Source organism: Ischnura elegans, chromosome 1, assembly GCF_921293095.1.
Source record: "Ischnura elegans chromosome 1, ioIscEleg1.1, whole genome shotgun sequence".
Taxonomy (NCBI): domain Eukaryota; kingdom Metazoa; phylum Arthropoda; class Insecta; order Odonata; family Coenagrionidae; genus Ischnura; species Ischnura elegans.
The window spans coordinates 78437353-78462291 of NC_060246.1; the positions used below are offsets into that span (position 1 = coordinate 78437353).

At 37.5% G+C, this 24939-nt stretch overlaps 2 protein-coding genes across 2 annotated transcripts in view; both read right to left on the reverse strand.

Annotated features, from left to right (window-relative positions):
- Nucleotides 1-7091, reverse strand: part of LOC124163803 (condensin complex subunit 1) — a 45138-nt gene extending 38047 nt beyond the window's left edge. The window contains exons 1-6 of the mRNA XM_046540899.1: nt 6793-7091; nt 4987-5121; nt 4614-4855; nt 2347-2510; nt 2041-2191; nt 835-1086 (exon numbers count right to left, since the gene is read on the reverse strand). Of these exons, the coding sequence (XP_046396855.1) occupies nt 835-1086; nt 2041-2191; nt 2347-2510; nt 4614-4855; nt 4987-5121; nt 6793-6913 (1065 nt within the window). The 5' untranslated portion in view covers nt 6914-7091. The remainder of the gene's footprint in view (nt 1-834; nt 1087-2040; nt 2192-2346; nt 2511-4613; nt 4856-4986; nt 5122-6792) is intronic.
- A 7707-nt stretch (nt 7092-14798) lies between these two features.
- On the reverse strand, nt 14799-23349 carry LOC124163812 (thialysine N-epsilon-acetyltransferase). The gene is made up of 4 exons (XM_046540910.1): nt 23047-23349; nt 21662-21713; nt 15884-16098; nt 14799-15120 (listed from the first exon to the last, which is right to left on the reverse strand). Exons 1-4 carry the CDS (start codon nt 23110-23112, stop codon nt 14947-14949), a joined length of 507 nt encoding a protein of 168 aa, XP_046396866.1. The 5' UTR covers nt 23113-23349; the 3' UTR covers nt 14799-14946.
- Between the last annotated feature and the right edge of the window lie 1590 nt (nt 23350-24939).

Here is a 24939-nt window from a genome sequence, read left to right on the forward strand (position 1 = left end):
AAGACTTTATTATTTGAAATGGATCTCATGATCTTCAAAGTTCAATTATAACAAAGTAAACTTCCAGCCCCCTCAACTTCATTATATACAGGCTCCATTGTAATTCTTCGTTTAAACTTTCACAGGTACTCGTCATGTTAAATAAAAAACTTTTTGGGCTATGTCGTTGCTTCAATTTTTGGGTGGCCCCAATGTTTCCCGACCGATGATGATCACTTTCCCACGGGAATCTGATGACAGGGGAATTTATATCCATATACATGTATAGGTAGCCTTGTCAGGGGGCGGAGGGAGGGGAGTGGGAGGTTGGAGGAGTAGGTTGTTGATAGATTTTCCGGATTAGTCGCACTTAGCAATCTGTAATCCGGAAAAGCTATCAACAACCTACTCCTCCAACCTCCCACTCCCCTCCCTCCACCCCCTGACACGGATACCTCTACATGTATATGGATATAAATTCCCACCTCATCAGATTCCCTTCACCAGCATCGGTCGGGAAACGTTGGGGCCACCCAAAAATTGACACGGTGACATAGCCCAAAAGTTTTCATTTAACAAGGCTCCACTGGATTTCAAAAGGCATCCAAAACAATATGTAGCTCTATTACTAATCTCAAAACTTTACCATCCAATAACTATTTAAGTTTGTACCCTGAAAACAATGGCATCTTTACAAAAACAATTATGGTCAGTTGAGGGAGGTGAATTTCTAGAGTACTACTAAACAAAGTAACGACACTGAAAACATGACAGATTAAGGACTGGTTAACCACAAGAAAATGGTCATTACTTCAATAAAAAGTATTTTAAAAAATTATCACACATTACTTTTACCTCAAAATCAAGAATTGGAAGGATAAGTGAGATGGAAGACTGCACTAATGCAGGGAGACCAATAGCCAATTCCGTAAGGAAATGACAGATAGCTCGTGTCCCTGAGGCATCAGCAGCAAACTCTCCAGGATCGGTCTCTGATATTTCCCTTAGAACCTCACGCACCATACTCCGACAACTAAGAGGAGGGCCAGCAAATGCGATAACACCCTGGGCAAGTGGAATACTTGTGTGCTCGTATATCTTCAGAAGCTGCCAAAGGATATAAAAAAAATTATCAGCTGAAATGACAATAAATAAGAATTTCGAAAGAATATAAGTTAGGAAAGTTCCGACCTGATTAATTTTTCCAGAACAAAATGGGAGTCCATAAAGGTCAATTGGGTACAAAAAATTAGCATGGCTGGAGATGTTCTAGAGTTGACTGGAGGGTTGACTTTACTTTTTCTATTAAATTACTCAGCATGACCAGGATAAATGCATTTTATAAACAATCACAGGATGCTAATCTGAGCTTTCAAGCCATTAAGTACACTAATTAATTAATTTTTAACATTCACTACTTTTTCGTTGAAGGCATTACAGCGGATCAATAAGTAATTAATAAAATTAATCTCATAAACACGCATTCTATGCACGGTATTTTTCTAAGCACATAAGGAAGGTACTATATTCACTACAGCTTTATATAATCACGGAGTCTCTAAATACAAACTTCCCTTAGTTGGCCGAAAATACCCTTTGCGTTGTATTCTGTCTAAAGGTATTACAACCAAGGTGGCAAAATGGATTTAGCTTCAGTCTCAGAAGAAAAATTTTTGACAGCTGATGCCTTTACTTCATGCTCCATGTAATGCTCTAAATTAATTAATTATTGATCCATCAAAAAATTAACAGCGATAGCAACATAATGACTGTTATTTGCCAATGTTGTGCAAACAGCTAAAGATTGTCTTGCTGTTGAAATTCTTTCATAATTGGAGGACTGAAACCTTGCGTTGCTTAAACCTTGTATTTCTAGTAAATGAAACGTAAAAATACATACTTGCAACAATTATACTTCAGGTACATATTTACACCAAAGCCCACTAAACTTAATAAACTCCATTAATCGAAAATTACTAGGTCAGCTCTATGGGCTACCACCTACCAAATGTCAACATGTTCATTTTTAATCATTTTACGTGTACAAAATTACATTATTACCTGAACAATTTTGAGGCTACAACTGAGGCCATGGCTGTAACGTTTGATGAGAGTTCCAAGAACTTGAAAAATACTCTCTCGTATGTGACGAAACCGTGCATTTGCAATGGTGGTATCTTCCAGGATTTTATAACAGCAGTTAGCAATAAGGCTACAAGACAAAAATGTTAAAAGAAAGGAAAATTAATACTACAGGTCATGAAATGACAAACACTTGGGATTTGACTCATTATTGTAAAGTAGGCAAATCATCAAAACATGATAGTAGTTTGGTTTAATAAATTAACACAGCTGACAGGTCCATACTTGATAAACTCTTCCTCAGCCACTGGGGGGTCCCACAACCGGTTCAGTGGCAGCTGGAGAATAGAGTAGACATGGGCAAGAAACGCTTGCCTCTTATCATCACAATCAAACTGGTCTTCCTCATCTTCAAGACCACCAATAGCATTTTTTCCCTTTTTTCGACCCTAGAACAAAAAACAGAAAATAGGTTAATAATTTCTTTCACATAGTACCCAAATCCTTGTCCTTATCAGCATAAATACGCATTTCAAATTATATTTTTCCAGAATTCTCAGGCAAAAACACAAATTTTCCAGTTTTTTAATCAACTGGAAAGGTAGAAAACTAAAGACAAATGAGAATTATGATTTCATGAAAAAACTTCTTTTCGAAGCTTATTATGTAATAAGTTCTCTGAATTGCACTTCAACCTAAATTGAGACTTTTAACTTTTATTAACATTGATTTTTCATTCCCACTCTTTCAAAATTCATACCATGATTTCTTCTGCAGATTTTGTACACAATAATTCTTCATAAAATACACATTCTGAGGTGTAACTTCATGGAAGTTAATCGTTAAGTTAAAATAAATAAAAGACTTTGTTAAATCTACAAAACAATTTTTTTCAATGACAAAATGGTTACCGCATTTTCATAAGTTCTTGAATATGCGCCAGATGCTGAAGCTTGTCGTATCAATTAAAAAAATGCTCTATAGAATTTTCAAGTCTTTAACTTGTTATTCAGATTATTCCTCATTAAATCTCTACTTTATCCAGATAATTCCAAGGCATACATACAGAAAAATCAGGAGATTCTTAGTTCATGAGTTAATCAGGCCACGTCTACACTTACAGATTTTTGGCTTCAACCATTTTTTCATCATCTTTGCCCATTTGAATTGTAAAATATGTTCATGTCTTTTTTCCTCTTTAACCCTTTAACTGCGCATATAAGCTGAAATAGAGCTCCCCAGAGGCGCAAAAAAAAAATAATAATACAGTAAAACCTCTATGTAGTGAACCACTTTACATCATAAACCTCCATACATCATACCACCCCTATAGTCCCGTCTGATTTACATGTAAATTTATAGGCAAACCTCTTTGTAGTGAACCTCTTTATATCGTAAAACCTCCACTTATCATACTAAGGAGACACCCCCGAGAGGGCCCAACTACCTCCGAAAATTGTACCGAGACAACAAAAGACCATTAATGCAGATGCGATTATGTACATGGAATGACATTTTCAGCGATAAATGTTTCACTCTTTTTTTTCTTATATACCTTATTATGCTATAATTTTCACGTTAATCATTGGTTGTGGCTATTTTGTTCAATATGAGAGCATACCTAACAGTAAATAAGAAAAAAGGAATCCAACTATCGCAATCATTTTAAGTGATTGCTGAATTGGGAGAGTTCACATCATTTTCTCTTGAATCATGGTAAAAATCATGCGATAGCGCTCGCTTTCTGTAATTATTAAATAATAAATATATGTTCACTGATGCATGCTTGTGTGTTTAAACACGTAAATATAATGGTTTAAAAGACAGTAGTGCCTTTCATTTCCAAAGGATATGAAAAAATTGTGCCTATCACTAAAACCTCTCTACAGTGAACCTCCATACATCAAATTGCCCAAATTTTGGTCCCCTCAATTACGATGTAAAGAGGTTTTACTATATTTATATTTTTGCATAATTTTATTAATTATAACTTTTCACTTAACGAAAAAATGTTTCAAAAATATTTAGGGCAATAAAAATAAAAAGAGGTCTAAAAGATGTCCACATGACATCTACTTGTCAAAGGAAGAACTTCTAAGTACACATGGACTGGGAGAGTAGAAGAATACTTCAAATCGTCAATATAGCTGATGGGAGAAGTCTACTAAGGCGATCGCTTATAGACGATGGGAGCATGTTATGGGTTAATTCAAATATGTTTGCCTCAGAGCATTATGAAATGTATTAATGAATTGCTTGAATCTATTTTCAATTGTTAGATGAATTTAGATTCTAGCAATTAATTAGCATTAATACACCCCCTATGAAAAAATTGTATAAACCTGTTTCAAATTTTTATACATTCTTACAAATTGCCATGGTAATGTATAAGAATGTATAAAAATTTGAAACAGGTTTATACAATTTTTTCATAGGGGACAGAACCCACAATAGTAAAAATCAAACCCCTTACCTATCTAAACCTCTTTTTTCTTTTTGATCTCACATAATATACTTTGGCATTATAGAAATCCAACTACAAATTTACATACCTTTTTTGTTTCCGGGGGAGCCATCAAGTTTTTCTTTGCAACGCGATCTTCACAATGAACGAGCATTTGTGAATAAATATATGTAAGCATACGAAGGGTATTTAAGTTGCGTGTTCTAGTCTCAGAATCCATGGCAGAGGATGTGCCTTTATCAGCTCCATCTTTTTGGCCACTATCACCACCATCTGGATTGGATGCATCTTCCAGAAGAACTGAGAGAGTGCTGATCAACTGGGCAAATCCTGAAGTCAAAGCAACACTTCCTTAGTTTAAATGACATCTCACAAAACATATTACTCCATGATAATTACAGAAATGATAAGTCAGTTTCTCCTGTGCTACCAGAAACCAACCATGAACATGAGGAACTCACCATTGGCCACTAAATCCCATGCCCTTCCAATGAGGGACAAGTCTAAATCTTTAAAGTGCACAAGAAAACTGTAGAGAGTGTCAAAATGTTGCAAAATAAAATCAGCTCCTTCATCTTTTAAGGCATCACGGCAATCTGCAAAGTAAACAATATTAATACTGCATCATGAAATTAGACAGGAAGTTGAAAATCCTACAACCAACTTTATCACTAGTCAACAAATTATGTAAAAATTCATACGGCTGATAACATGCAGTTGGATAACTTCGCTTATGTGAACCCTATTACACGATTTAAAACATATCCCCACCACAAGGTGAGAAAACTTTAACTGTCAGTTTGACAGAACCCTTCCAGGACATGTTTCCCACCCACTCCATCATCCCTTAGACCTCTCACTCATCATGGGAGTGGACCACTGAGTTGCATAATCTCAGCCACCCTGAACAGAAACGTTCAGTGGGCTCTACGTGGAGGCTTTTGAATATTCTAGCAACACAAAGTGGACCACCTATAAATAATATTTGACCTCCCACCAATCAGAGACAAGTGCTCAGGCAAGTAGCAGCTGAAAACACCTCTGCAAGAAAAGACTGAGCACTTATGCTGAGCTTCTACGCAGGGGTCACATTCAGGGGAAATTCCACAGTTGCTGTGGCACCACTCTCAGTACTCACTCCCCTGAATGTGCCCAATGATGCTGTTTAAAAGCTTACCCAACTGTAGACCCACTCCCCTCCATGTATTGACCCACCCCATGGCCTACCCTGTGAGTATAACTGTGTTGATGTAATTTTTTCCTCGTGATCCTATTCTGCATTGCAAGGAACGCCAGACTGAAGTAAAAAATGTCATTACTTTCTTTTTAGCACACGAAAACCATAGATATTTCGAAAATTTATACCTGAAACCAATAATTGGATAACCATAAGTAACATTCCTGTCCTAAAAAATCAATGGATAACTCTGTTATAATGTTCATAAGCTTAACCCAGCTCACTTTTTCAAATGTATTTTCAAAATCTGTAAAGCAATCCATAATGTTGCAATGCACCATGTCATGATAAGAGTCATACATTAAAACTTTGTGAGGCAGCATCATCCATAAGTTCCTTTGGTACCAACCGAAAATGCTTCAACATTTAAAATGTAGCAATACATTACCTATGTAAGAAGTTTCAGATGTAAAATTGTGCATAATACACAATGTGTATAACTATACTTTATTATGTACACCTTTCTATGGGAGTCGACCTAATATCATGGCCAGCTGACATTATGTAGCTACATCATAACTTATTGTCAAAAAAGAATTTGTCCAGTATCAAGTCGCATTGTTCATAATACTCAGAAGTAATATTGTCCGCTGGTATATATAGATCTACAATGTCAACATTCACTGCACTTTTGTGGTACTGGAATTATCGTTTCCCATACATCAAATAGACACTATTTCCGGCACTGGATACAGCAACTCCAGCTCCGATAATGTGTGTATAACTGACAGAAATGTCGTTGAAATGCGAAAGGAATAAAAGAGGGATGCTGAAGAAGTCGGTGCCAAGTGAGTTGGAGGATGGGGACAAATAATTTGAAAAAAAATCCAAGTGGCAGCACATTGAACTGCCCACATACTGGAGAATAACCACTTTAACAAAAAGACTGAATCGGGGTAAGACAATATGCCGATAGCTTACGTCAGCTACGCGGAAAATACGTGATGTAGGTTGACAGCCTCAGTATACTTCACATATTCACCGAAATCCAATAACCTGATACGCATTCTAGAATCTATACTCTACTTACCTGAAAGACAGCTCGATAATACATTCAGCGGAACTACGTTTCTGACACAATACTGATCACTTCCACCGCTCTCCAATAATTCATCCTTGTTTAAAGGAATAACAAAGTTCGTGACATACATCTTGTCCACCAAAAGAACACGCTAATAGGTGGAAATTCAAGTGTGACACATATTCTCAATTCGTGAGTAAGTATTCACAAAAAATCACTGCTCTAGAAGGGCTCTTGAAAGTAAAACAACCATGATTATAAAAACACATAAGTTATTTTGGCTGTTTTGGAGGTTTTGGCGCTCAAATTTCGATATATCGAAGACTAGTACAATCGATTGCGGTATCAGTTCTATCGTAACGGTCGACTTTTGAAGTTCTTTGGCGCTACGTTTAAATTTGCTCGTGGTTGGAACCATATTGGGTGCTTTCCAATCACCTTGCGCAGATTAGCTCACATCGCAACAGATTGAAACACATTAGCGCACAAAGGAACAGACGATTGGAACGCATCTGCGCTGATGTGTTTACAAATGGTGGACCGATCGGCGGCAAAAGTTGAATGTTCAAATGACCTGTAGCTTTTGAACTGACCTTCGCCACATGATCAATCAAGAAGGATGATAAATGTTCGTCTATATCATTTTGTATTTATATAAGCACTAGTAAGTATTAATTGAAATAAAATAATGGAACTATCGCTACTTAATAATTACCTCTCCCGAACCGCTACTGTGCCGGCAGTTATACCAGTTATACTTCATTTCGCATTTCTGGATTGAGATACACATACAATAATAATTAATAATCCATATCACGCAGGTAAAGCCGTAAAAAATGTTAACACTGCATTATAAATTTGCGGTACTGAATTACAATTAATGGAATAGAATTAACGCCACATGAACGTTAAAGGAAATTTGGTATATAATACGTCCGCTATCCATGTAAGCTAATGAAATAAATCTGCTTAGAATCTAAGCAATATAACATTTTAGTTTAATAGCTTACATTCTCCATTTCTAATTTTTTTGATAAGGACAATTTCTCTAGAAAATCGACTAGCCTCCTCTTGCTATCGTCCTTTGCTCATGTTATATCAATCATTACGTTTGACGAAGATAATATTATATTTCCCAAATTACGAGCTTAATTAAACTTATGTAAGACTTATACAGATCAAATTATAGTTTATTATTCTCAAATGATCATCATACTTATCTTTGAGATGGTGGCATTCATTTTCCGTCAGCAATATATTTTCCCGCCATCATTAGTTTTGTCTGCTAGCGCAGACGAACAACGGTGCAGGATGTGTTCCCATCTGTTTAGCGCAGATGACGTCACAGGTGCGATTGGAACACGCTCTGAGCTAAACAGTTTCAAACAGATCAGCGCAGATACGTGATTGGAAAGCACCCATTGTATAACGAAATGTTTCGTCAGTAATCCGTAACTTTTCGTAGTAATATGCTTGAGGTGCCTAAACATTCCACGATAGAACCTACAGGACATTAAAATCGCGATATTAATGGGAGATTTATTCGAAATGAGCATCAGCAACAGTGGCGCAGCGAGGGGGGGTTTGGGGGATAAACCCCCCCCCCCCCCCCCCCCATAACTAACAGAAAATTTTAAGTTAAATCTATTTTACTTAATTGGATTAATATTGCTTCTATAATAGTGTGAGGATTAATAAAATATCCCTCAGAAGGCCGTAAAAATCAACATTTTGAACCATTTATCTTAATCTTTTTCCGGCGGAAGCCCTCCGCACCTCCCGCTAACCCTGGCGGGTATGCAATACCCCAAGCACCCCAGTATTAATTGTGCCTGAAACCCCCCCTAGCCTTAATTCCTAACTGCGCCCCTGATCAGCAATAGCGTAGTGCGACCGAATTGGAAGGAAGCGGTGAACGCAAGAGATGCTATGGAGCGAGATTTTTTAAATATTAGAAGATCGAGAAGAGAGCTTGAAGATTTTGAGGTAGGTTGAGCAAGCAGCCACCAAAGAAGTTAGGAAAAGAATGAGATAGGCAACTTCAGAAATCTATTTTAAATAGAACAATTTTGAATTGAAATGACTTAAGAACAGCTGCCGCTTCTTTTAAGCATATAAATGCTTGAAAGGGGTTGGTTGACAATGCACTCCTTCCTCTTACCCATTTCAGTGCGTGCGCTAGGATTATATTTCTTGCTGCGTCCAACTTCAAACGTCTCCATTACAAACTGTTTGCATGCATCACTACCGGTACAACTAGAGTTTTTGGAACAGCGATATTCGTGCGCCTACTTGGTTACCTATCACAGAAAATATGCCGTCATAGACGCGAAAAAGTGTGGGATCAGTTTTTTAACGTATTTTCGCCCTCTTAATTGCTAACTTAAATATATATATAACTCATATGATTGTGCTTAAGCGTTCAAATATTATTCCAATTTAGTATAGTTTCAGTATGCAAAAGGCGCACATTTTAAAGTGAGAGACGTTCTGCAAAGGACTGAAAAAGGGCAAACCTGGATTTAACTTTTTCTTCTAGTGTGAAGAGGTAATTACCAGTTGAATGCCGACAACGCGTGGATTTAAGTATTACCTCGCGTACTCGAGGATGGTTCTGCGTTTTTGCAAAGAGGAATAGGTGTGCCAACAAAATACCGATCGGGATCAGCTTCTAGGAAGGTATCATTGCTGCGTTTCCATTTGAGAATGCCATTGTGACTTCGGAGCATTAGTCGACTGACACGCATTTATAGTCATAGCAAATAACTCGCCCCACCTAACTTTCATCGTCGTTTTTCGATAGTAAATCTAGTATATACCCGTCATAAACATAAATATTCACCGGCTTGGGATTCTAAAAATGATTTTTAAATCGTTAGTATAGAGTATTTGCACGTTTTTGGTGAGGCCTGTTAAAAATATCAGTTTGGTTTAATTAAGCAAAATTCCAACTCCTACAGTCGTTCGACCATGGGCGAATTTGTTATTAACAAATAAACATTCCAAAATCAATGTTGCGCTTAAAACACTACGCCGCCATGCCAGACGGCTTGTGACGTCAATCCCCATACTCAACTGACTGCAGTTCCTCCGATCATCTGCGATTGATGGAAACCTTGTTTATTGTTGTTTACGAACACTGAGGTGAATCTGACGGAATAAACCATCTGTCCTACTATAAATTAGTGGTATATTTCGTACAACAATTCTTTAAGTTCGTAGCCATGAGCGGAGATAGATTAATGGCTTGTGGGACAAAATTCCGGAATGAATATTGTTTTGTTCCGATACGTGGGAGCACCCGTGTTTCTACACCGAACAAGATTTTTGTGGATGTTCCCGATAAGCCTGAACTACGACGGAAATGGTTATTGGCAGCCCGGAGGGATCTTAAGTCGATGCCATTATTACACACAAAAGAGTTTATTATTCCATTCAGAAAGGAGAGACTAATGCGTAATACTGAAGCATATGTATGTTTGAGATGCAGTTATTCTTGTATACAAACGGCCGTGTATTCATTGATGATATACATTGCATATTTTTTCACTTCGGATGCTTACTTTCATTATGTATGCTTGATGACTATGGAAAAACATAATTGGTAACGTCAGTATTTTAAGCATTTATACTCGAAAAGCAGATATAAACAATGCTGGAGTGGAAAAGGAAAATTTAAAGAATTTACAATGCAGTAAAGAATCGTAAAGAAAATAACGTTACGGTAAATGTATAAATGGTACAAATTTGATGCATTGCAAATACCTACATGCGAGCAATTAGTAACATATGTTTACTCCTAAAATGTTATAGTTGAGGAAACACAACAACCTGCCTCCCTACATTTAAATTTTCAAATATTGACAGCATAAAAGTGCGGAAACATAGGGAAAAATAGTTTACTAGAGGTGTTAATGAATAAAAAACTATGCAAAATTACCCTTACTTGTACTTATTTATTGCTCATCATATCACAAATAGCACTACCACGCACACATTTCACGAGCTGTCTTTTTAATACTTATAATCAGTATATGCCGAATCAACTGTTTCAATGAAGAACTTGGCTCACAATAAATATAAAACGCTATTATGTAACACTAATAAAGCATAATTATCGGTTTTCCAATCACTCTGCACACCACACTAAAAGAATTTGCACTCCTTGAAATTCGTAAGGATTCTTCACATCTCACTTCCCACACATCACTAACAACTTAGAATCAGTTTACGTTATTTCACGTTAACATTGCGAAGACAATTAAATGAATAGTCTGAAACAAATTACCTACTAAACCAGTTATTGTAACATGAAAAAACTTAGAATTTCACTATCACTCCTACCGTAACCAAAATATGACCAAAACAATAACGAACAAAAGCGCAACGAATATGCGTGAAATGTAAACACTGACTAAATCTCAAAATGAATTGGCAATAGGTTTAATACGTAATAAAATCAAACAGAACTTAGAAGCGAACAAACGAATGCAAATTAATACGCGTTCGATGTATCCCTAAAGCACAACTAGTCCAAATATGAAACATCCCCTTCGCAATAGTCAGATACCTTTGATCGCAATGCATACGGTTGGTTGAACCAGCATGGAAGAAATAAATTCCTCGAAGATGTTACATTCACAACTCACTTCACTCTTTACTTCATCGTCTATATGCAATCGAGTTAGAGACTTAATTGTTGGATGAAACGCTTCATGAGTCTATTTTCTCCCAACTCGGGAGAAAATGAAGTTACAGACCTTACAAAAACGAAGATAGGCCCTAGGTACAGTGGCGGATACAGATGGGGGGCGCAGGGGGCGCGCGCCCCCCCCCCTTGCGGGTCCGCCTGTATTGCCGAACATTGCAAAACCACAATTGTAGCTGTTTTATATCATAAGATGGCATTGTCATTTACATGTTTACAATCACTTTAAATAAAATTTTCATATACTTTGCCTATGACTTGGTCATATTTTATTACGATAAAAGTAAAGACAACTCAAAATATGTTGCGCCCCCCCCTTGAGTTTTTTCTGTATCCGCCACTGCCTAGGTATACACCGATCACGAAGGAGTCAACGTCTGTGAGGTTATTTGAAGAAGCTTTAACGAAACCAGGTTCCATTTTGCAAATTTACTTGCAGAAAAATGAAGAAATATCGCGTGAAATACGTGAAATATAAGTTATTCGTCAATGCTCCCGTCTGCTTGCAACTATAATATGGGAGATGACGTCACGTAACGAATAGCCAATTACAGGTCGTTTTACCCTCCAGAATTTCGATGCTAAAACAAAGGTTATTAAAACTTAAATAATAAATTAATAACAAAACACATGGAATTTTCATTAAACATATGAGAACTTCAAACATGTATGCACTAAATGGAAAGGGTTTCATGCTTATTCCTCACCCATGCAAACACTCTATTGGGCCCGTTTCACATGGACGCGGACGGTCCGCGTTCCGCGCGAGGGGCGCGGTCGCAGCTGTTCACATAGGCGAAATATCAGTTGTTGCAGCTAGCCATGGTAGAAGAACGTCATTCTGCCAAGTGCAACTCAAGCAATTGCTGTATAACAGGGTAGAAAAAAACGGAAGAAAAGTGCCCGAAAAGGAGGTTTAGGGTGCGCCCTATTGCGGCACAAGGAAAATTAAAAGCAGCTTTCGTGACCACATTTACTGAGATTCGTGCTGATGAATATAAGCTTTAAAAATTATTTTCGGATATTCACTCCCTTTCATTATACATGGTGAAAAATACACTCTCGCACTGTTATCTCAAAGCTCGTTCCATTTCCAATGATAAATCTGCTTGTTCCGCATTAGCCGTCCGTGTTCATGTGTAAGCACAAACCTGTCTCTCTCATAAAAATTACCACGCTGCATATTAATAGTAATACGTAATCCATACGTACTAAATCAGGCGGAGATAGCCACGTTATTTGATTGTAAATAATAGAAATAGTTTACGATTACTATAGGAAAGATTTTCAGGCGAATAAAGCAAGATAAGACATTTACTGGACTAGCACCGTACAGCGCAAGGAACACTTGGACGCGCCTGACGCCCTTGGATTATGCAACCCTCAAATCATATCCATAGCACGGAAATTATATGATGCAAGATCCAACTAGACAGGGGCGCAGCTAGGAATTAAGGCTGGGGGGTGGGTTTTGGTGCAACTAACACCGGGGTGTGTGGGGTATGGTGTATACCCACCAGGATAAGCGTTAGGTACGAGATTAATAAGTTGTGGAATTTTATAGATAAATGGTTCAAAATGGTGAGTTTTACGGCTTTCTGAGGGATACTTTATTAATCCTTACAATATTCTATTAGTAAATCAATCAAGTTAAGTAAAATGGGTTAAACTTCAAAAATTCTCTGAGCTCTGGGGGGGGTTTTATCCCCCAAAACCCCCCCCCTCGCTGCGCCACTGCAACTAGATGTAGCGGTACACAAATCTGATTTTTTCATCCTAATGCAGTGGCGGCATGTTAACAAGTGCATACCCAAAGATGAATGAATTATAAAAGAAAACTATTCCTTTACCAGGAGATAGATAAAAATCCTGTCTACATATGGATGAAATATGAAGCTTCAAATGCTACAGCTATCTCCTTGGCGAATTCAGTGCTCTACAGACGTGCGATCCCGTGGCATCACAACAGGCGCATTTTCGGTGTATGTAATTGCTTGATAGTGCTTGGGCGGGATGAGGTAAGCGGGGTGCAGGCCATGTTCAAATGGGTGCTGGGAGCAGACTCAGAACGATGCGAATGCGCACGCGCATATTTGGTGAATAGCTCACAGGTAGTGTAGCGGTGTAGCTGCCACCTACACTACCTGCGCTCAGGATCCTAGTCCGTCAATGCATTCAGTGCCATTTAGCAGCTTTCATTTGAACTTCATGCCCTTTTTTATCATCGTATATCTTCTCTAATGCACACCCTTGATATATAACCACCAGCCGCCATTGTCCTAATGATTGTTGGGTTTGAATTCTTAAAGTTAATCAAATGCAGTTATTATAATCAAACAGTATATTTTTCCGCATATTTCACAAATTGAAGTACCTATTTTCACATATAATAAAGTGCATCAACTAACCTCTCACCATTGTCCATTCTGCTTGGCTCCATGGAGCTGGAGAGAACTACGTGAGGTCTCCCAGACTATGCAAGAATTAAAGATAAATTAACATTGACATCTTGTCACTTCATCTCTATCATCCACCTCCACAGAACCCACCAACAAACTCAGTTCCTGTAATTGCGAGCAGCCTGCCAACTACCCCTGATGTTCCAGCAACCACCAGCTGCTGCCGCAGAGGCCAACTTCACTCGCAGAACAGTGGGGCAGATGAGGACAGTCCTGAAGGGGGCCATTACCACCAATTCCAACTTTCCTGCAGTAATTTAAATCTTCTCTGTCGCACTAGCATACTGTATGACAAAATGCAAACTGTGCATGGTCAGAGTGACACTTCTTCATCATCACAAGGAAAAAACTTGCCCCCAAGCAAAGTGTAGTGGATCCATCTTCACCAGTCACAACCGCTAATCAGTTTCCCCCTATTTTGGCCAACATTGACTGAAATTTCTCCTCTTGAATGTCCCTGATATTCCGAAAACCTCCAAAATGCCAGCCATTTCTGTACTTAGTATCTCTGAGAGGATCCCATTGTACAAAGCCCTACCCCCTCCGAGTTACTTAAATAATAAAGAGCCAAATTTTTCTTGGCATATTACACTTTCCATGATTGCATTATCATCTACGAAGAGATGACTAGGTTTCCATTAGAAGGGTCTCTGATGGAACTTTTTAATTGTGGAATTTCTAGTGTTCCAGGAAAAAAATAAATATGTATAGTGTACCAAGAAGCCATAACATCAAATTTTTGGATTTCATAATTAATTAACCTACAGCAATATTTTTACTACTTGATTACATTGAAACTAGGAGAAAAGAATAAGTGAAATTCCACACAAATCAAAAAGTCAATGTAGTTGGATTTACCACTTCAATATATGATATCAAAACTGAATTCACATTCTTACTTTGATTGATGCAACAAATTTTCTTTTTATTTCTACTCAATAATTTGAAAATAAAGATGCAAAGAAATGAGATGCAGGAGTGTAGAACACATCAACTTTATACAGTAGTTTTAGAGGTCAGTTTCTCCATGTTGGCTTTATTCAGACTGTAGTGATGCCATCCCTCAAGTCTTGTCATATCAACAGCACCTTTACGTGCATAGAACTCGTTCGCAGGGTTCCAGTTGAGGACTCGAAAGTCCATGCGACAGCACCCAAGTTCTAGTCCCTTCTGAAAAAACAAAATGAACAATGAAACTTTCACATTAACATTAGCATAACAAATCATAGATGCACCAAACATTATTGATGAATACTTTAATCACAGAAAGTTGCAAGGCAAGAGAATGATTGATGAAAGACATCGATGTGTATTTCATTATCTAAACAGGGGCATCTGTCAATTTCCTGAAATTGAGATGCCTATGAACAGCACCATTTTCTTTTACCATTAGGGACTAAATGGAGATACAATATCATTTAAAATTATTTGGGTAACTTTTGCTGCTATAACGGATATAGAATGCAGTGGTGCTGTACAAACAAAAACTATTGAAAAGGGAAATATACGAGAAGATCTTTGAAACTGGGACATTTTTTTAAATTACTATACACTCCCGAGAGCCTATCCACAGCAACTGAACTTGCCTCACATCTATGCAACCTGACAATAATTTTAACATACGTATTAGTAAATAATCTTCGACCTTAAGATATACGCTATTTTCATAATAATCATACATATATGCTGCTATTTCATTGTTAAGCACAAAACAACAAAATATAATAGTATTAATTATAAACAGTGTATAAATTACAATTTGTAGTATTTCTAAAACATACACTTGTCATGTATCACAATCAAAGAGGTTACAGCAAATAATAATCCCACAAAAAACAATTTTGATTGGCTTTCATAAGAAGAATACAAATTTAATTCACATGCTTTTTAAGTAAGCAGAATAAAAACTTAAATAGGTACCTACTGCACTTACCTTGGCAATAGTATCAAAAAGTTTTGAACCCAATCCTTGACTGCGAAACTGTGGTGATACATAAATGTCTTCAAGATAAATTGCTTTCCCCATCCATGTAGAATAAGCAATAAAATAGAGGGCATATCCAATCATTTCCTTATTCTCGCCATCGACTTCTGCAACAATGCATCCAAATATTGGATGCTCACTGTTGAAGCCATCATCCTCAAGGACTGCAAAAACAAAAAGAGGGATATTTACTGCCCTTGAGGTAGTGTAAAAGAGCTTCATTCTCACTTAATCATGTCACTAAACCAAAACAATTTTCATGCACATGTGGTTGGGCAGTGGGAAAGATAATGAAACTGGATCACAGCATTCCACTAGCACTGTGTCATGGAGGGCAAATGATAGCATTTTCGGCAGTTGGGAGTCATACAAAAGATATGTAATAGCACCATTCACAGGATAACAAGAATGGATCAGCTGGTACTTTAGGGCCTCAAACATTAGGGGCACAAAAATTGATGAATTTTCATGCAACACACACTGGTAATAACTTGGGAGAAAATCTCTCATTTTCAACCATTCCAAAACTTGATAAGGTATTTTAACTGTGTCAAAAGGTATATTTATGTAACCATGGTTAACTAAATTACAACTGATTTCACATTATTTTTTCTGGGGCTACTTCTTCTTATTTTCAACTTAAATTCAAATTATGTGATTTTTAACTGATTCAAATTACTTCTCGCCGATATTCCACTCACTACACCTGCATTAACACATTCAATGCGGGTAATGTCTATTGACAATATATTGATGTAGTCCCATCCAAGCCGATCTATGTACCATGTCAATCAATGTACTCTTTTCATCACCAAGGTATTCTTTTCTTCACTCTCTCACAAGGAGTCTATTTCTTTTTGCTATGATTCCGACCCTATATTTTGCATTTGGTTGGTTTCCAGCAACTAAGCAGTGTGCATTATGTGGATATCTCTAGAGTGTTAGTGGTGTTCATCTTTTCTTCTTCTCCAGTTTCAAGCAAGATAACAATGACACCCTAATGACTCTTCCCTAAATTGCTTCCCTGTTGAATGTATTAATGGTTTATATCATGCTTCAACAACTTGGAAACACATTTCTGTAACTTCTAATGGAAAATACTTTGCCGTATTTATCATATGTCATTGAAAATTTTACGAAGCTAGCTCCATGAAATTATACAACCATTGGTTCAGCAGTAAAGAATAATTTAAATCATTCATGAAAATCAAATTGATGCATAAATTAGCATGATAGGAATTGGATAATTCATTTAAATTTGAGACATTTTATTCATGAAATTTCATTATTTCCTGAAATGGCACATAATGAGTGTTCACCAGGACAAGGGCGTACCCAGGATCATAACTTGGGGGGGGGGGGGGGTAGGGGGGGGGGCAAGCCAAGTTGTGACATTTTAGCATGGAAAAGGTAATGAAACCAACATTGTAAGAAAATTATAACAGCACTTCATGAGATTATTTCCTTGGAAAAAAGCTTTATTTAAGTTGCATATCTTATACTAATATATATCATATTTCGTGGGTTTAAAGAAAATTTGTTGAATACTTTTGTTTCAATTCAGTACGGATTTTGCTTGAAGACTTGCAATTTTTGGTTCTAGGGGGGGGGGGGGGGGGGGGGCAGCTGCCCCTCACTGGGTACGACCATGCACCAGGAAGTTAATTTCACAGTGAAATATGCATTGTACTGATAGTTCACACCTTGATCCAATTGAGTGCATCATGTATTCATGTTGACCCAATAAACACTTTGTACACTCCCACAGGATTTTGTTATTTCACAACCATGGTTTTGTCGAACAGTTGAAACCATTAAGTAGGATCTGATGCTTTCCCAGTGAATATATTTGAAAAAGGCTATTCAGGCTTCCAGCAAAAAAACAGAATGAGTTGAAACCATTGTTGTGAAATTAAATAATCCATAGGAAGTATACAGAGTTTTTCTAGTGGGCTCAACATGAATAATAGGTTCCACGAAGTTAAGTCAGATACCATCCAATCAGTAATATGTATTATTAATAAGGCTGATTGGGCATACCTATTATCATTGTATCTGGGCCTTGAGACATTGGAAGCCCCAGTGGGGTATCATAAGTTTTCACCAAATTAGTTTAACATTTAAATTTAAAGGTGCAAATGAACTAAACATACAAATCCATCTGGCCCAATGAAAAAAGTTGTGAAACTGATCAAATATAAGGCCTAAAAATTTGAGACCTCTAGGTGAACCCCTGACCCTCACTCTTCGGCCATTATATGGTGGGGAATGGTAAGAAATTGACAAATTTAATATTTTGTGGTCAAATCCTATAGATTTAGCCAAGTTACTGTTCTTCAAGAGAAAAATTTCATCCAAATTGACACATCTGCTATCGTTAAGCCACAAAATGACAAATTGAGTCAGTGGAGAAAATATTCCAATGCCCACACATGTGTCACAGATGGAAGAGCAGCAGACTGCTCGCATCCTCTCCCTACTCATCTCTCCTCCTCCCACACCCCGAATGCACCAAAATTTACATTAAGTGCGTCTTCTGTCATTTGTTGAACTAATATTTGGTGTTTTGGCATTGTCTGTAGAGGAAAAATCTCAAAAGAATTACTTATTACGTATGAATGTTAAATATGTACTGTAAAGAACACCAAAGTAGAGAAAAATCTTCCTAATTGTGTGGCATATTTTTTTACAATTTTCTCTCTCATAAATAGCTACCAGAGCTCACTGCGTGGACGTACCTGCACTTTAAACTGCCTCACTCATCCATCCATTGGTAAAACAAATTGAGGAAAGCATTATCTGTGCGAAGTGAAAATCTTTTATGAGAAATTACTTTTTAAGAAATTGATTTCATATGCCAATTTGCTACTACAACAGGAGCATTTGATCATTTTTCAGAAATGACAATTCCCAATGGAACCTTCCCAGGTGGTTTGTTTGTATCTCCTAGATCCCCCAAGTGTTCATCTCCATTCATTTAATGTTAAGTCTGACAGAAGGCTTATTAAGATTTGACAATGCAGGCATGCAGCCAGTGATTTAGCACTCTCTAAAATTTATTCAGCTGTCCTCAAAACTATACGAGAGACCAACTAACCACAAAGGTAGCTTAAGTATGTACAATAATTTTTCAAAACTTTATTCTCTTTGTAAATGCATGTTTCAACAATTTCGCATTCATCTCTCATTGATGTCATTATTTAAAAGGCGATGGTTGACTTGCATTAGAGTTACCCCTGAAATGAATCCTTGGCTAAGGGGAGTTTAAATTTTTTAGATGTGAATAGTTACAAATATAATTTTTGGTATAAATACACACATACCTACATGAGAAGTAATTGAGTCATTGATTTTCTGAGGCACTGTTGACAATAACTACTGGAAGTATGGTACACAGTTCGACTACCATTTTTTTCCTAACCCATTGCGGTTAAATTCTTACATGGTAATTACCAGTAATAGACAGTAAATACTCATAAGTTCTGTGAATTTACTGCCAAAAAGTCAGAGATGTTGGAGGACACAAAACATTGGTTAAAATAGGGTTTATGGGTGGTCATATTGGCAGCAACCATTGGAAATGAAGATGTAATTTTATTAGTATGGTTAATTTTGAAGCATAGTTAAAATTAGCAGCTATAGCACATGTAGTTGGGAAGTGCATACTACAATTTTCTGAATCCATGAAAAATAAGGAGTGTGTACCATGACGTTTAAATTTGCGTCACAGGATATGACATTAACCATTACCATCATGTCTTTTCTTCTCTCTGTAAATGAGGGTGAGTCCAAGTAAGAGTTTGGGAAGAGGAGGGAAGTTTTCGGAGTGAAATATTAGAGAGGTGATGATGGCAATGCGAGTGTTTTTTGAGTGAGTAATATTTGAACCAAGTTCATGACACCAACACAGGTTGTTCCCTTAAGTGCAATGAAACCAGAGGGGTTTTGGGAGCTTCAGTCCTCCCCTTCATTTTTTCCAAATATTTTACCAACGCGGCGAATACCCGTGATTAATCTGCTGAGGAGACCACTCAGCCCAGAAAAATCTATCTTCTTACACTCCATTTTTTCGATATAGTTGTATTTCATAATGTCTGCTAATAAAAAATAATGAATTTTAACAACAATAGTTATAGGATACTTAATGAAAGGTATGGTTTTCTGATGCGGTCAAATGGACAACAAAATATTGGGAAAGGCAACCTGCATACCTCTGAAGCACTCCTGAAGCAAATTTCCAGCGACATGCCTGCCACAGTAGTATAAAGAACTTTAAATCTCAGATATTGTGAAAAAGAGAAATATCCATAGTTATATGAGGAGAATAAAACTGTCTCCTTTGGTAGATGTAGAGGTAGGGCCACCTTAAGGACCAGGCAACCTGGGCGACTGCCCGCAGTGATGACACATCCTCAGAGGCCACACACTGATCCATATATCCATTCATTAGTGAAATCTGCTTTTATGCTAAATAACCCAATGTTCTATTGCTGGAATCAAACAATACAATGAAGACTTGAAATTCTCTCCATGAGTTTTCTAATATTTTCTTTCTTATGTCTTTTCTGCCACCAATAATTAAATATCTTCCAATGGAGAAGAAATGTTCAGTAGTTATCAGGGATATATTTACAATTAAAATCCAATTCTAAAGCAATCCCACATTCATTCTACCCTGTCCTGCAGTAAATCACCCTCTACTCTGGATGTCCCAATTTTTATTCTGCCAGATCACTAATTACCCAAAATGCTGATTCCTATTCTTTCTTGTAGCATTACTTTACTAGACTCCCTTTTCACATCAATATATTTACACCCACTACAAAGGAAATTTATTGAAAAAAGGGGAAGTGGAGAGAGATGACATGGAAGCTCCAATTTTAAGAGCAGAATTGTTTGTGGCAGTAAAATATGCAGATGAATGAAGTATCTGGAATTCACCATATTCCTGCGGAGCTAATCACAATTGCGGGAGAAAAAGACCTTGATCTAGCTGTTCAAAACTATAAGTGAAATGTATTCAACTGGTGATATACAAAAGGACTTTGAAAGGAATATCACAATCCTGATTCCAAAGAGAAAAATAGTTGAGAACTATGAAAATTTGGACTATATTCGGAGAAATACGGTATTTATTTACAACCAATGAGTCTATTCCCTCGTGGCAATCATTCAAGTTGATAAGAGTCTACTAGCTACCAAAATGGGGTTAACTAGAGCCAACTTCCATTATATTCAAAGCAAAGCAGGAGAAAGCAAGCACGTACCCAGGATCAAAACTAGTGGGGGGGGGGGGAATGCCAAGCCATGGTTGCTCAAGTTATTGGTTAGATTTAAGCATGGAAAAGGTGAATGAAACCAATATTTTAAGGAAATTGTAACAGCTCTTTAGTAGTTTTTGAAATTGTTTGCTTCATAATTTATATAATTTTCCTTAAAGACATTGTGATTTTTGCTTCTAGGGTACCCAGCAAGGGGGCAGCTGCCCCTCGCTGGGTACACCCATGGGAGAAAGCTAAAACTACAATTTCTTACTCCATTTCAACATTTTTTAAGGAGACATACCACAGGGAAAAAATTTTATGCAGCTTTTAACCTTTTAGCTATCTGCCATGGAAAAGCCCAGTTCAGATTTATGAACATTGAAATATTTAAGGTTTCCCTCAGTGAAAAGATTTTAGGCTAAGGAATTGGAAATAAAAAGTAAAGTTCTATGAATGTTCTAACCTTTAGTATCTATTTGAGGTCCATTGGGCATCTTTTCGAAGTCCGCCAATTCCTGGAAAATTTCCATGAAAGATTCTCAGCTTCAGGTTTTCAGATTAAATAAAATGTGTTTGTAACAGTCAAGAGTGGTATAATATTCAATGAAAATTTGAGGAGCTTCTGGATGACAAAAGAAAATATATGTTACTTGCAACTTAGTAGACAATTTGGATGTTTTTTGTCCACTAGATTGTTGAAGGAATGAAGATTGCAAAAATTATATTATCATCGAACTAATAATTTTTAAAAATTCACTGGAAAACAACAGCTTTAACAGTTGCTTTTATATATGTCCTGCTTTTCCAAAAGTACTGTTGGGGGACAAAGAGTAACATGTCTCCCCAGGACATATCCCTCCTATCTCTTCCTTACATAATTGCCGACATTGATGATGTGGTGGAGTGAAATAAGTTTTAGGGAAGGACTTTATGCAGTGACAAACAAGAATTTATCAAAAAAATGCATTACTTTCATCGTATTACCACACAGAAAAGCTTGTACCATGGAAAAGTGTGTGGAGGCATATTCAGAAACTGGCTCAGTGATAACTGATCAGGAAAGGGTATACATTTCTTTGTGCACAACTAAGGTTTGAAGCATTTGTTATGAACCAACCCCATAAATGTCCAAGAGATGAATTTGTATGAGATGTCAAAAGTGAGAAGATAGAAGAGGGTGAGTAATTTCGAAGACTTGTACATGAACACTGCCATTTTGACAGGAATTTGAACATTAACTTTAGAAATGCTGGCAATTGGAAAGTAGGACTATTTCTTCCCAGCAGTTTCTCAATAATTTTTTCCCCATCCCCTCATACCTCAGCCTCTACCATTATACTATTATACCATGCTCTTGCTACATCAAAATTTTAAAAGAACCTGACAGTTGAATTCAACAGATATATTATGAACTGCCTTACGTGAACCAACAAATACATCACTGAGAATGAGATTCCTTTAACAAAATAAAATAATTGAGTCTTTTAACTGGTGGCATTTCTTGGAAAACTAGGTAAACAAAATTCTGCACTACCATTATATACTGACGGTAACCCACCTTTATAGACAGGATAATCCTTTCTCATTAATTGAGGGAAATGGGGAGAGAGTAAAGAAACATAATTTTTTGAGAGGTTGCAGGGCTTTAATATTGTATTCCAAAAGTATGTATTTTGGATCCTAGTCCAAAAAACATTTTGAAAAAACGGTACACGGAAATAATGACCTATCAATATTCCTAAAATTGATATTTTGCATGTGATTCTCCAGCAAAAACACTCCAGCTATCATAAGAGTCCAACATTTTAGCGATGCTTCCCCTCTAATACAGAAAGCGATGGGTTTTACCTGAATAAGCCGCCGTATTTCTTTACAGTCTTCCTTCACCGCCTCTCGAATTATAAAATTATTCATACTTCAAAAATTTCGTCTTGAAACTCCAATGAATCCAGTGCTTCGACTCGTTTCAATTATCAAGAGAAGAGCAAACGTGAGAGCAAAAAAGACAGCACGACTTACAATTAGGTTCACTGAATATCATTCATTTAATAATTTTTGAGCATTAACAATTTCATATTTTTTCACCATCAAAAGTATTGTTGAACTTGTTGAAGAATAACCCGAATTCGCACATTCGCTTGATGGCGCACGTGTTTCGTCACTTGTTTATTTGCGCTTAGCGCCGCCTTTGGCGCCGCTTAGCTCTTCAACTACCGGGGAACGGGGCGAAGGTAACGGTCGCTAGGGCGCTAGGGCCGCTACTATCCAACGATATACATATGTATATGCCTGGAGCGCCTGGAGCAATATGCCTGGATAATTAGATTGTTTTTTTTGCCTCGTTCAGATTACGATTGTCCGAGCGATCGTCCTAACGATAGTGCTTTAATTTGCCTACCCTAAATTTAACGAGAGCGGACTACAAGAGCACTCTTGGAAAACTGTTAGGTATCCTGATTTTTATACTTACCTGGGTCATTTGAATGATATGATGGCTTGCAGCACCGCGTAAGGTTTGCGCTCAGGGTTTACCATAAGCATGCATTTGTCAGTAACGTCAATGGTGCTTTTACGATATTGGCACATCTTGACATATGATGGCCTGATGAATACAATGGTACCCTTTAATTAATAAATACATGGGTATAGAGAGGACATTTAATTAATAAAGATATGCAAATAATGGGGAAAATCTGACTCTCCACTAGATCTTGGAGGGCCATTAATTTACAGATACAATTCTTTTCTTCACTGGACATGAGGTTTCTCCATTCATCCAAACAATGAGCATAGTGGCAGCCGGGGAATTTGGCCCATGGGCTAACCTGGGTGGACCCTCCCTTTGCGGAAAGTGGGGGAAGTCTGGGGGTTAGCCCCTCTTCGAGAGGGGTGTTTTTCCCCCAGAAAATTTTTATGCAGTTAATGTTCTCACTCAGACTTACCATCATCATCAGTAGCAGCAGCAATGAAGAAAGAAGAAAAGAAGACCAAGAAGATGGAGAAGAAGAAGTCGGCTATAAATGTAGGGACGTGGAGTGTGAGGACAATGATAAGGGCGGGGAAGTTAGAAAATATCAAAAGGGAAATGAATAAAGGGAGGGTAGATATCTTAGGATTATGCGAAGTGAGGTGGAAGGATGGTGGGGACTATTGGAGTGATGGATATAGAGTTATATATAGTGGTGGGGAGGAAAGACAGCGAGGGGTAGCTTTAGTATTAAACGGGAAGATGCAGTGGCGCCGACTCCATAGGGCCTGAGGGGGCCCAAGCCCCCTCAAAAATTCGTTATGGATGTGAGGAAAAAATGTGCCAGGCTTGTCGATTTTCCCCGGAGCGTCCAGATATCGAGATTCGAGTTACCAGGGCTCTAATGTTGATCATATGATTCTTCTAAAATGCTTAAACAACTTAAAACTCACTACTCATGAAATTTCCCGGGGCAAGATCCCTGGTTTGGGCCCCCCAATATTTTTTGTAAGTCGGCATCCCTGGGTAAGCGAGTGGTAGGTATAGACCAGGTAAGCAATAGGATTCTGGTGGTGGAAATTGAGGCACGGCCTACCCACCTCGTGGTGGTTCAAGTTTACATGCCCACAAGTAATCATAGGAAGGAATAAGGTGATGAGGTGTATGAACAGCCCGAGGAAATAATTAGAGTAATCCCGGGTAAAAAAAATCTAGTAGTGATGGGGGACTGGAACGCCTCAGTCGGGGAGGGGAGGGATGGAAAGGAAATAGGA

Bases quoted from the DNA above. Each gene is read 5' to 3' on its own strand.
- LOC124163812 (XM_046540910.1), bottom strand. From the start codon at position 23,112: ATGAATAATTTTATAATTCGAGAGGCGGTGAAGGAAGACTGTAAAGAA. The intron at 21,714-23,046 runs GTAAAACCCATC...GAAATTTTCCAG, and splicing joins AAATACGGCGGCTTATTCAG to GAATTGGCGGACTTCGAAAA. The intron at 16,099-21,661 runs GTTAGAACATTC...TTGTTTTTGCAG, and splicing joins ACCTCAAATAGATACTAAAG to TCCTTGAGGATGATGGCTTC.